This window comes from Equus quagga, chromosome 7 (genome assembly GCF_021613505.1).
Source record: "Equus quagga isolate Etosha38 chromosome 7, UCLA_HA_Equagga_1.0, whole genome shotgun sequence".
In the NCBI taxonomy this organism is placed as follows: Eukaryota; Metazoa; Chordata; class Mammalia; order Perissodactyla; family Equidae; genus Equus; species Equus quagga.
The window spans coordinates 109,415,053-109,429,225 of NC_060273.1; the positions used below are offsets into that span (position 1 = coordinate 109,415,053).

General features: G+C 37.7%; 1 protein-coding gene across 1 annotated transcript in view; it reads left to right on the top strand.

Annotated features, from left to right (window-relative positions):
- The first annotated feature begins 8,095 nt into the window (after positions 1-8,095).
- SLCO6A1 (solute carrier organic anion transporter family member 6A1) overlaps positions 8,096-14,173 on the top strand; it is a 139,917-nt gene continuing 133,839 nt past the window's right edge. The window contains exon 1 of the mRNA XM_046667813.1: positions 8,096-8,277. Within this exon, the coding sequence (XP_046523769.1) occupies positions 8,096-8,277 (182 nt within the window). The remainder of the gene's footprint in view (positions 8,278-14,173) is intronic.

The following is a 14,173-nucleotide window of genomic DNA, read 5'->3' on the forward strand; positions in this document are numbered from 1 at the left end:
CTCAGTTCTGGATGGTGAGTGCCGTATTAAAAATACAGTGACAAATGGAAGATACGGCAGTTACATTATATATAATTTCAGAAACATCTGGGTGAAATTCTCCAAGGTACATTTTAATTTAAGGGATATTAAAAATGTACATTTGTTGTGGTTTTATTTTTCCTTTCTTGTGTGATATTCTGGGCAGTCTTTTCTCTCTTTTTTTTCCTAGTTCATGATCCATGATACCTGTTTCAGCTTTATCTCTTCTTTTTATCCCCATAAGTCAAGCCAAATTGAATATGTCATAGAATTCATAAGGCTTAGTCTGTGTATCTCACTGTAATTTCCTCTGGGTCTTCTTAGCTCCTGTGCTACAGAATTTTGCTTTGTAAAAAACAAAACAGTAAAACATAAACAAAAATAGCCTCATCAAAATTTATTCCCTTGAGGCACAATTTGCAGTATAATGAAAATTATGACCTTGGCAAAATCTCATATAACTCTCGTCTCAGTCCTAGTGAGGAACAGTAACCATTCCATAAATTCACTTTGCTTCCATCGGCATCCCCATGGCAGGTTAAAGAGGAAATATGGTAATCTTTAAGTTCCACAGTTTGCCCAAACAGTTTGTTATAAGGCATGATATTGTTTGGTTTAGAGCATAATAAGTAGACAATCTAAAATAACGCATAATGGCCATCCAGTAAGCCTTCTTAATGATCCTGTTTTGGAAATAAGAGTTGGGCAGCCCCTGTTGGCCTGTTGTTTTCCTTGCCCAGGAGATACAGCCTGGCAGAGTCAGGGCCGCTAATCAGCAGTTTTCTCAGCCCTTTGTCCTTTCTTCTGGGAGATAATTCACACCCCATCTCTCCACAGTGCTTACCGATACAGTAAGGCATACCAATTACAGCCAAGTAGGGAGGTTTAACTGTGTCAGTCTGGCTGTGAACATTTGTTCCCACCAGACAGCCCAGGGGGGCAACAAGCCAGCAATCCTCTTTCCATCTTTCCTCAGATTGGGCTGTAGGGAGCTCAATTTCTTCCTGCCAATGACCAAGACCCACGGCTTTCTTCTTCCACTTCCCCCTTATTGTAATGTAGTTCTATCTGACCTGGTTTAAGGATTCCATGGAGATGAAAAGACCTAGATAAAGGACTGGAAGTTATACTTGAAAAGAGCCAAGCAGAGGAAGAAAGTTTTCAAGAATCCAGTATTTGTCCCACATCACAAAGGTCTGGGTAGAGAAATGTGGATAAAATCTAATGATGAAGCAATTATAGCAGAGGATTTAGTACAACAAAAATCCCAGTAAGATAGCAATTGGTTACTTTAAACAGAACAAATAGGGCACTCTAGGGACAGAATTAAAAACAATAGCACACTGGTTAAACAGTAAGGATAGTATATATATATTTTTTATAATTCACAATACTAAGGATATAAAATGTTTTCCTAAAACTTTTCTAAGAGTTACCCTACAGTGTTAGTAGCACATAAATTCTAAAAATACTCAAAAGAGTAAAAAAAAAAAAAGGAATTTAGTGATGAAGCTCAAATATAATTAATGACTCTGCTGGAGAATTTGGAATCTGTACCACATTTAGGGATCCAAATTTATGTTAGTCAGGAGTCACTAAGTTGTAAGGGATAAAAGCACAAGTCAGACTAAAGAAAATAAAAACCAAAAGATTCATTGGCACATATTACTGGGATGCAAGAGAGATGCTTCAGGGGTAAGACATTTAAATAATCTTATCAGGGTTCTCTTTGTCTCCATTCCTGGTTCTATTTGCGTGTGGGTTTTCATTTTAGAGACAGGCTCTTTTCTTATGCTAGGGAAGAAGATTGCTGTCTGCTCAAATTTACCTCCAGCCCGATAGAACCTCAGTGGAAAAAGTCGTAATATCTCTAGGTCAGTTTCAGTGAAGATTCTCATTGCTCCTGCTTGAGCCCTGTGACCAGCCCTGGGCCAGCTGGATCATGTGACCACCCTGAAGTCAGGAAGGGGTGCTACGTGGAACAGTCCAAACGAGACACCTGGGAGAAAACTTCATGCTGTTGCCACAGAAGGGAGAAGAGATACTAGAAAAGCAAACCAACAAAAGTTCCCCACTGTAGTGATATTTTTAATTTCGTGTGGTGGAAGCAGTCGTTTACCAGCTTTGATTTTTAAAAAAAATCAAGTGAGGCCACTTTACTGGCAAAATGCCAGAGAAATGTGTTTTATAATTATGGGAAAAATAGAAAGAGGGTATAGCCTACTTATTAACGCTCTTGATGTTCAATCTTCTTTATAAATTTTAGGTAGTTAAAAAATAAAAGCCATCTGAATGTAACTAATTACATTTGCAAATCTTACAGGCGAATGGTACTGAAGGAAAAGTGTGATAATTTCAATTAACTGACTTGAGTGGCAGAAACGTATAAATAAAGTTGTCATAACAGAATTTTAATGATTCTGATTGTGGTGACGGTATATTCATGTTCACTGTACGAAACTACGTGCTGACACGAAACTGATGATAGCTGTCGGGTACACAAAATGAAGATAAGTCCTCAGAGCAGCAATTCTCCTTTCAAATTTACATGTGGCTAACTGAAAACAAAGCAATAATTATTAAATAAAATTATTTTATTGAGAATGGATTTTTAAAGCCTGTGGTTCTATCTGTGTATAGATAGATTTGACATGTGTTCCAGGAATAGATGTTATAACCTTTAATTGTGTAATTTTTAAATTTTTTATTATTATTATTTTTTTGTGTGAAGAAGATTGGCCCTGAGCTAACATCTGTTGGCAATCTTCCTCTTTTTGCTTGAGGAAGATTGTCACTGAGTTAACATCTATGCCAATCTTTCTCTATTTTTTATGTGGGATGCCGCCACAGTGTGGCCTGATGAGCGGTGCTAGGTCCACACCCAGGATTGAAACCTGTGAATTCCAGGCCGCTGAAGCAGAGCACGTGAACTTAACCACTACCCCACTAGGGACCCCATTATGTAATTTTTAAGAAAAAAATTGATTAACCTTGTCAGAGAAGATTTTATACCTAGATCATATAAAACATATGGTATTACCAGTTAATGTTCTTGACACTCTCTGTAGCTATTACCAATCCTTGCCTAGTGAAAAAAGTGATTTCTAGCAATGTTATCTAGAAGTCAACAATTGTAATAAATTCAGGGCCGTCTTTGTACAAGGTTGCTGATGTTAATTTAAAAGATATTTGCATTAGTGAACTGGAGGGAAATAAATACTCAGATTCACCAGAGATTTTGAAAATAATAGTCCAAAATGTAACTTATTCTGAAAGTCTAGGAAGAACATTCTCCCTGCTGTGGATAACTAATTCTAATTTGAAAATTAATTTGTAGGTTAAGAGAGAGAAAGCAAGCGAAAGGGAAGTTCACTTCCCTGTTAGTCTCCTCAGTCCACGAAAAAAAAAAACCTGTAAAGGAAAGTGAAAATTGACAGCTGTATAACCTCCTATTTTAACCTTTTCATTTGATGTAGATAAAACAAAAACTATCTAGAATTTCACATTTATAATAAATACTAGTTCTACTAAGTATATATATTTCCTAATGAAAAAACTCTTCAGAATTCATAAATGTGCTTTTGTAGTCACATGAATCTTTTAAAATTATTTTAATTTGGTAATATTTCTAGATCCATCTAACTTAATATTGTAAATATATTTCTTAAAGATTCACTTAAATATTCACAATAATTTCATGAGATCTTACCAAATTATTCTCATTCTTCTGTAGCTACAAAAAAGGGGAAAATTAAAATGAAAATGCTGCATTATATATAGTTTTGAATACAAAAATTGATAATGTAGTTGAGTTCTAAAAACTATTTTAAGATTATATAAAACAAAATTAGATTGTCTATCAACTCACTGATATGTCTTTCAAATCAATAAGTTAAATCAAGTTATCAGATTATGTGCATATTTTATTTTATTCATTCAGCAAATACTTATTGGGCACTGTTGTGTGGTAGGTGGTATCTAGGTGCTGGAATTACAGCCATGAGATTCTGTTCTTTTGGATCCTACTTTTCAAAATGACAGATAAATCGATAAACAAGATACTAACAAAAGATGATCAAAGCTATGCTGATACCACCACTGAGTAGTGGGATGGGGGGCACTCATGTTTGAATCTCATGTCCTAGGTTCAGGGAATGGGGTTACTTTAGATAGGATAGTTAGGAAAGGCCTTTCTGAAGCATTAACATCCTCAGAATCACCTAATATATGTCTTTCATTAATACTTTGGAAGGTATAATGTTTAGTATCCAAAAAGGAGATCAGAAATATAATTATAGATCTACCATTGAAAAATCAGCAGGCTTGATGGTCATAAGGGTGAGTTCTATTTATAGTGATAAATGACCCAGCTGACAACTAGTTTGTGAGGCTGGAACTGGGAATTGAAACACAAAACACAACTTTTCAAAGGGTACCACACCATGCCTTGCAAAACGGATAAACTGGACTGAAGGAAGCCATGATGTCCGCAGGGCTGTTGCCTTCTTTGCTGGTCTGTGCAACACATCTGAGAGTAACTCAGCCTTGGCCCTGAAGGGGCTTCACAGAGATGTTGTTACCTCACGACATGAGAGAAAACTGCTCGCAACTTACAGCACCAGTTCGTTCAGGCCAATACATTTCAAGGTAAGACCACAGACAAATTGATGAAATAGTAACTCCTCGGAGATTCTCTAAAGAGGAGACCACTTACTGCTCCAGCAATTGCCTAGTTTGCAAACTGTGACCAATACCTACCTAGCCCATCCCATTTCCGACTCCAGGCTTCCAAACCCTGTAAGATTCCTTCCTAACTCTCTACTTTTGACACACCCATTTCCCATGGTGTGCAGTCTTCCTTGCTGCAAGTGATGAACCTACCTGTGCTGAGTACAGGTGTGTTCCAGGCTGGCTGACCGGAATTGACAAAAGATGATTCCTATATTATTTAAACCATTCCACATCGTTTACCACCTTTCTTCTGAAAGTGGAAATCAAATAGATTGAAAGAGGTTAGAATATCCAAAAGAACTTTCTTCTCTTCACTAGCCCCTTGAAGGAATTAGAAAGAATATAATTTTTCATTTTGGTTTTCTGAAACAATAAACAAGTATACATATGATAGCAAAAGTGCTGAATTATTACCATGTAGTTGAAATGTTCCAAGGTTCTGCAGAAATGACATTTAAACTTGAATAATTATACCATGAATATCTCCTATCACACGACTACTATTTTCCAAATAAAGGACTCTTAGAATCCATTAATATGCATTAGATAATTATACAGATGTAGGAATTTCACCTTTTAGAATAGATCCTTTTGCTTTGAGAAACCCAGGTATTTGAAACTAAATATCTCCCCTTTATCATGACTTGTCACATTTAGGAGACTTGTCCCTTGGTATGCAATTTAGTCTGAGGAATACCAGCTGACTGCTTTCGGTGGCATTTTAAGTTGGTAAAATGCTTGTTTGGTGAGCAAAGTGAAGGTGCAAGCAGTTCTAGCTCATGTCATGAGACAACATGTATCTCTGTGAAGCCCCTGTGGGACCAAGGCTGAGTCGCCATCAGGTGTGTTGCACAGAGCAGCAAAGAGGACGACAGCTGTACAGATCCACTTTGAGAGTGAAGCTGGTCACCTAGAAGGTTCTTTTTCATGGAGAAGCAATACAATGCTATGTGAAATGAATAGTTCCTCTAAGAGGCTTTAGGACACTGGCTCTCAACCCTGACTGCACATTAGAAATATCTGGGGAGCTTTTCAAATTCCTGATGCCTAGGCCACACCCCACACCTATCAATTCAGAATCAGCGAGGATGGGACTCAGGCATCAGTATTTTTTAAAACTCTCTAGGGGATTACAGTATGTACTTGCACTTGAGAACCTCTGCTTTAGGAATAAACTGAATTACCTGCGGTAGCATGTCACTTAGAAAAACAATATAATATTCCAGAATGGGTGAAACAACAACCCCCCCCCTAAAGAAACAGGTAAGCAGCATCTCCTAGAACATTTTGCTGGTGAGGCTATTTCTATGTGGTTAAGGTTGCACTAACACATTTGAAGCCCTCCCAATCAGCAAGAGTATATTTAATGTCCCACCAATTCTACATTTGCCCTTGTTTTTCTGCCAGAAATACTTGGTTAATTTTGAGATTGAAATTTTGTGATATTTCTAACATATGAAACATCTACATTGATAAAGCATATTGAATAATCAGTATTTATTAAAGAATGGAATTTCTGGTTAGTTTCACGGGATTTTCAGCTTGTATTATCAGAATGTTCTTCTGGTGGTTATCACTGGGTTATTTTTCACCAGAGCTTGTGTTAAGTCTTTGACAAACTAATAATTTAGCGATATTTATAAATATCCATTTGGTCAATAGCTTGGGCTCTGGTGTTAGGCCCGTTTGAATTCTGGCTAGCTATGTGTCTTTAGCAAATTAGGAACTTCTCTTGCTTCCTTTCCTTTATATCTGTGAAACTGGCATAATATGTGTGCCTAAATCATAGAATATAGAATTAAATGGGAAAGCACATGAAAAGTGCTTTGCACAGTGCCTGACAAATAATAAGTACTAAGAAGTAGCTATTATATTTAATTTTAGTAAAATTATGCACTTTGGTATAATTAGGAGTAACTAAAAGCTCTCATTTCTACATATCAAAGAAAGGAAGGAATACTTATTTCATATTTTGAGTAACTAGAATATATCAAACTTTGAGCAAGGGAGCTTACATAGATTTCTTATTTCGTCTCCTTTGTGTGAAGTAGATCTTATCATCCCAGCTTTATACATGGGAACCCTGATGGCAAGGGAGATTAATGATGCATACTAATTTTATTCCGGTGAGTGCTTTTATTGGAATTTAGTACCACCCACCTTACTAATGAATCCCCACAAACCCTTGCTCTCCTATTAATTTAAATAGTAGAAAATGGTCGGTATTGTGTTGTGTGGACTATTTCTTATGGTTCTCTTTGTGATTATGTAATCTTGGAGCCTGGACAAGAAAAGCCCAACAAGTGTGCGACTATTTCCACGAGTAGCCTCAAGGTTTTTTTTTTTTCCCCCTATGGAAAATAGAAGAGAAAGTGATGTGGAGATATTCAGAATTCAGAGAAGGGTTTCCAGACCTGAAATAGACCCAAGGCCACCTTGTATTGGCCAGCATTAATCAGAGAAATAGTTTGATTTCTAATTTTAGTAAATTTTTTTACTAAGGAAAGTAATCCAAATGGACCAATGATAATTAGAGCTACTTGCTCTTTTAACTGGATTTTAAATGAGCAAGGAGAAATAACAGTCCTTTTGTACCCTGACTCCTTTTCTCTCTTTCTGCTCTGTCTGCCTTAGAGGACAAGATCCATCACATGTAGGCTTAATTTAATTGACAGGGGCTGGGAAAGTGAGTATGCGAAGGCGAAGCACTAAAAGCGAGTCTAGAGGTGGGGTGGGTATGGAGGACATTTTGCTTGATCTAATTACGTTTTGAGCCCCTGCTTGTATGCCGGTAGATTATTCTCCGTAAAAACAAGATAAATCATTAATCTGGAAGCCCAGTGGAGACTGGCTTTTGCCTGAGAGGCTCATAACATAGTATTCATCATTCTCCTGTCTATCCTGAGGAAGAATAGCCAGATGGTGAATTCATTCTCCTGTGACCAGAACTGTGAGTGCTTTCTGCCATTTCTCTCTCTGTTTTGTTCACAACATCTAGAATAGTGAGGCTCTTTCCTTTAATAGTGCTTGATATTAAGAGTTCTTAATTTAGTTGAAATTTGGTCTCCTATAATTCTTCCGTTAGTACCTATCTTAACCTGAGATCTTCTAGAAAGCAGAGCCTGAAAAAAAGATTTGTGTGCCAGTGGTTATTTGGGAGGCAGTCCCATTAGCAGCAGGGAGGGGAAGGTCAAGCAGGGAGGCTGGAGAAGCCAAGAGAAAAGTAAGTTTCTGAGTTGGTCACTGCAGTAGGTGACGGGGCCTCCCTCCTTCTGAGGAGGGCGTAGACTGCCTCAGAACTGTCCTCCTGAGGGTGCATTCCTGTGTTAGCTCTCATCCACCAATGATTGAGGGTTATTCCCCAGCTGCCCTTGTGTGCATGCCATATGGGATCCTGCAGGACTTTCAGGACTTTCACAGAGTTGGAAAGGCCCTGGGACAGTTGCTTGAGGCAAGACACTGTCAGCACCACGTGATTCAAAGCAAGTCCTTAGCTGATGGCCAGATCGAAGGCTGGAATCAGAGGTGAGGCCGAAGGAAAGTGAGGTTGGACATCTGAGTTAGCAATCTGAGACATTTTTATGACACACAACCTGGATTTGAATCTGGACTCCCTCACTTGCTCTGTGAGTCATTTTGGAGCAGTAATTTATCATTATTACATCTCATTTTACCCATTGTAAAATGGAAATAGTATATGCTTCATAGTAAGGATCTGCTAATTAGCACTAGTATAGGAAAAGTGTTTGAGGCAATTTGCCTGGGAGATACTAAGGCTCCTAGAAGAGGTGGTTTGCAATCACATCACTAAACTGAAAAGAATAATCCAAATTATTTCTGTTGAACCATACAGCAATCTTTGCATTAAACAGGGCAAGCATTATATTTGTTTTATAAGTAAGGACCTTGAGACACAGAGAGATTATATGATTTAACTAAAATCTCTTACCTGATAAGGGACAATGCTAGTTTTCTGCCTCTTCTTCTAAGTATTTAATCTCTTTCCTTAATTTTTAGCAAATATTAAAATTGCCAAGGGTTGGTCTACAATTTTCGACTTATAATTTACTTACAAATACAATTTATGGATCAAGGCTTAATTGCAGAGGAATAATATTTATTACTGAACTTGGTGAGTAGGTCATGCTGATCATTGATTTTACTGTTGAAATTTGGGCAATGCCTTACCAGGTCGTTTTCCCACGTCAGAGTTCACCATGGAAAGGCCAGTGTAATTATCTCCACTGACTTCCAGCTCTTAATTAAATTAGTGATTCCTGTAGTCTTTCTTCAATAAAGTTCTTAGGGAGCAATTTAGTTGTCAAATGATTCAGATTAAGTATGCACATTTGGATGTTAATTTTTTAAATACCTAAGTAACTGAAAAAGGTATGCAAAATGGCTTATAATTCAAAGAGCCAGAGACAGAGTTATATACATTTCATTAACCCAAAATTCACCATTTAACAGAAAGGTTGTTAGTGACCACAGTAATTTTATAGATTATTCTTTGCATTTGTTTATTTAATAAAAAGTATATTGTAGTTCTACACCACAGCTGAAAAAGCGGCATCATATTCTCTTTTAAACATTTGGGTAATGTTTATTATATGCCCAGCATTGCTCAAAGCCTCTTTCATATACTAACCCATTTAATCTTCATAATAGCCTTATGAGATAGGAACAATTCTTATACCCATTTTATAGAAGAGGAAACTGAGCTACAAAGAGGTTATGTGACTTCTTAAGGTCAGGTGGCTACTAAGGGGGGAAACATTGTTGCAAACCCTTGCAGTAGGGCTCTGAAGGGTTCTAAGGGCTCTGAAGTCAATTTCCCTTAATCATCTTGCCTATTTCTCACATGATTCCTGAAAGAAAAAATTAGAATTCCTAGTGAGTTTACTAAGAACAGGCAATTCTAATCAGGGATAGGGATTTTTATTTGTTGGATTCTCCCAAGACCCCCTTTGGTTTTTTTGGTGAGGAAGATTGTCGCTGAGCTAACACCTGTACCAGTCTTCCTCTATTTTGTATGTGGGACACCACCACAGCATGGCTTGAGGAGTGGTGTGTAGGTCTGCACCTGGGATCTGAACCCACAAACCCTGGGCTGCCAAAGCAGAGTGTATGAACTACACCACTGGGCTGGCCCCCCAAGACCCTTTTAAGTAAACATATATAGTAGAACTTTCTATTGAAATGTTTATGAAAGATATGAAATGGACCACCACAGATAAAATGTGCAGAGATGTCTATGTTTATTTTATTTTGTCTATTCAGTTGTCTTGATCAAGGTTTTCATATTCCAGATCATCTGTGTTTTCTTTCAGGTACTAGAGTTAGACATTCAATTAAATTAGTTTAAAAAGAAAATGGAATTTATTGGCAAATATAACTGATAATCCTAATGGTTAGTGCTGGTTTAGGACTTGACTCTATCCAGGATATCTTTTTCTTTCTCTGTCTCTTGGCTCTGCTTTCCTCTGTATTGGAGTCAGGCAGACTTTCTATATGTGGCATTGATGTTGACCCTGCAAACTGGTCCAGAATTACATAATCTCTAGAGCTCTCAATCTCCGAAGGAGAGCTCTTTTCATCCAGAGTTCATATCAATTGCCAGAAAAGAACTGACTGGCTCCGCTTGGGTCAAGTGTCTACTCCAGAAGTAGTCATTAACTTCAGAGGCATGTGGTGCTTGATTGGCCAACCTGGGTTGATTGGAACTCACATACTGTTAGAATCACATCAAATAGGTGAAAAAGCAATTCCCAAAAGAAAAAGAGAGTTCAATTACCAGAAGAGGAAAAGCAATCTCTGTTACTGGTAAGTCATGGTTACTTGAAATTCCAAAATCTTCAGGTCGCCTCAAGACATGTCATGACAATGGCAATCACAATAGACATTGCTGTTTTCTTTTCCCCCAGAGAGCAAGATAGTGAAGATGAACCAAAGAGACTCTGCTAGTTATATATCATCTCCGTTAAAGGGACAAAGTAATAACATATTTTTTATTATTTATAATGGGTCCTAGGGTGCTTCTGGTGATCAATAAAAGTTAGCTATAATATTTAAAATTAAAAAATATTTTTAATATATGTATAAATACAAATTTTAAAATTAAAATGATATAACTTTTTGCAGCATATGAAATACTGTACATAAAACATGCTGTATATAAATACTATATAATATATAATATAATATAAATATAATACTCATATAAAACATATAATGATATGTAGCTCACTCTCTTCTCCAGGCTCATTTCTCACTGTTCCCTTAGACTCCCTTTTATTCCAGCCTTGGAAAAGTATTGGAAATTCTCCAAATATGTGCTCCCTTTATACATCGGCATGCTTTTGTGTGCTGTTCTCTCTTCCTGCAATGTCAGTCCTTGTCTACCACACATACACTTGATTCTAAGGAAATCTACCCAATCCACAGGCCTTACAGCCCTGCCTTGGCCCAACTCCTATTCCCCCTCCTACTGCTCCAGCAATAGCTTTTAGACTAGGAAGGATGCATGTCTCAAGACAGCAACCACTCTATGAGAGAGTCAGTATTGTTATCCTTAAATTACACTGGAGGAAAGCAAAGCACTGAAATATTGTAGAGCTGGTAATGACGGGGTCAAGATACAAATCCAGTAGATTAATGTCCAAACCCATGTTCTTAATCACCATATTACCTCTAATTCAAAGATGCTTATTGAATGAAGAGTTTAATGATTATTGAGACCTAGCCCTGATACTATGCCATGACTGACTGGAAATAATGAGCTAAAATGAAAAGGAAACCAAAATTGATATTAATTCACTTAAAAAGAAGACAGAGATGCCAGCCCTTTCACATTTCATGAATGCAATGTTGATTGGTCAGAGCATTTAGAATAATGTGAGGGTATTTTTGTAGAGCTGGATATATGTTTCTGGGAGAAAATTTTGATCTATTGGAGCCATAGCATTTGATTTACACACACACACACAATCACCTTTTTAATACGTCCTGTTAATTCAATATATACATTTAATATTTAACTTTTTTCTTGAGGCCAGAGTCAAACTTATGGTAACCTACATGCATTTATTTTTTTTATCAGAAAATGTCACTTAATGTTTGTCCTTGACATTGTAGGGGGAAGGTCTTCTGACAGTACTGCCAAATCAGTGTCTGCTGTGGTTGGAAATCCAGCTGTGTTTAGTAAGTTGTGACACATAGCCATCTGAAAAATAGTAGTATGTGATTATTTTTGCCTGAATAACACTGATTTTCAAAGTAAACACTTCAAATGGATTGGATAATAATCAGATCCTAGGGAATGGAAATAAAGAAGAGATAATGAGTTCATGGAAAAAATGAAACAAAACAAAACCCGCAAAACCAAAAAACCCTTAAAAGCAATCATATAGTCTGCTGGAGCAGAATTTCTGTCCAAAAGTTAACAAGCTTTAGAGCCCAAATAGTAGAATGATCACCATATTCCATATCCAGGAGAACTTTCTCCTATGCTCATTGAACAACTCTATACCTGAAATTCAAAATTTAGTCTCCCTCATTTAAAAGATCACTGTTGGGGCCGGCCCAGTGGCACAGTGGTTAAGTGCACACGTTCCACTTCGGTGACCCAGGGTTTGCCGGTTTGGCTCCCGGGTTCAGACATGGCACCGCTTGGCAAGCCATGCTGTGGTAGGCATCCCACATATAAAGTAGAGGAAGATGGGTATGGATGTAAGCTCAGGGCCAGTCTTCCTCAGCAAAAAGGGGAGGATTGGCAGAAGTTGGCTCAGGGCTAATCTTCCTCAAAAATAAATAAATAAATAAATAAATAAATAAAAGATCATTCTTCATCCTAATTTGTTGGCTTCTCCCTAGATAATGCTAAATGTTCCTATTATTATCTGAACTCTGCACATTACCTGATGAGTCTTTCACTATCATTTCAAATATATTATTCACTACTAAGAACTTCATTGCCCTTCTTTTATTGTTTAAATAAATCACTCTCTATTTTTGACTCTTCAACATGAAGAGTCAAATTGCAATTTTGAGATAAACTGCAAACGAATAGTCACAGAAAAGTGATTTTGTTTTATCTTAAAATTGGGTACTTTTTTACCATCTTCAACAAATACTTAACATCAGGTCTTTAGAATTCATGCTTCTAAACCCTTAATTTCTCAAAACTCCCCAACATTTAAGTGCTCTTCAATCTATTCACTTCATGTAAGATATGCAAAAATGAGAGAGACCCATGAAGAATTGTCTCCCAATACTTGGGACTCGTTTTCCCCTATGTTTTCCTATGAAACTCACTTTTTTGGCTAATATGTCCCATTGAAAAGATTTACCAGTACTGGCTGTCTGCAATATACTCACACACATATTTCTACTTCTCTGAACTCACACTCCTTTCCCTGTAACATCCTGGATTTGTCCAGGAGCCCATAGCAACAGATGATCATTCCAAGGATCCTGATGAGGGTTGAATTTTATCCTCCCAAAATTCATATCTTGAAGTCCTAAACCCCAGTACCTCAGAATATGACCTTAATCAGAAATAGGGTCATTGCAGATGTAATTAGTTCAGATGAGATCATACTGCAGTAGGGTGAGCCCGTAATCCAATAGGACTGGGGCCCCTTTAAAAAGAGAAATTTAGGGGGGGCAGGCTCGGTGGTGTAGTGGTTCAGTTTGCATGTTCCACTTCAGCAGCCTGGGGTTCACTAATTTGGATCCCGGGTGCAGACCTATGTACCGCTTGTCAAGCCACGCTGTGGCAGGCATCCCACATAAAATAGAGGGAAAATGGGCTCAGATGTTAGCTCAGGGCTAGTCTTCCTCAGCAAAAAAGAAAGATTGGAGGCAGATGTTAGCTCAGGGCTGATCTTCCTAAAAAAAAAAAAAAAGGGAAATTTGGACACAGACATGCACAAAGGGAGAACGCCATGTGAAAACGAAGGCAGAGATCGGGGTGAGGCTTCTCCAAGCCAAAGAAGGCGAAAGATTGTTAGCAAACCACCAAAAACTTGGGGAGAGCCATGGAATAGATTCTCTCTCACAGCCCTTGGCCAGCTTTGCTGACACCTTGATCTTGGACTTCTAGTCTCCAGAACTGAGACAATAAATTTGTGTTGTTTAAACCACCCAGTTTGTGGTACTTTGTTACAGCAGCCCTGGCAAACTAATACAGATCCACACAGACTTTTGGCAGACCAGATCCTAACGTGCACTGACATTTAATGGGGACCCTTAAAGCCCTTCTCTAACCTGGGCTCATATCGACCTCCCTGACTTTTTATCTGAATTCTGCCAAAATTGTCTTACCATTTGGTGAAGCCCCCCCAAATCCAGCAGAGCCTCTACCTAGAACCCAACAGCAACAAAGAATATCACTAATCTCAAATGGTTTTTTCCTTTTTGA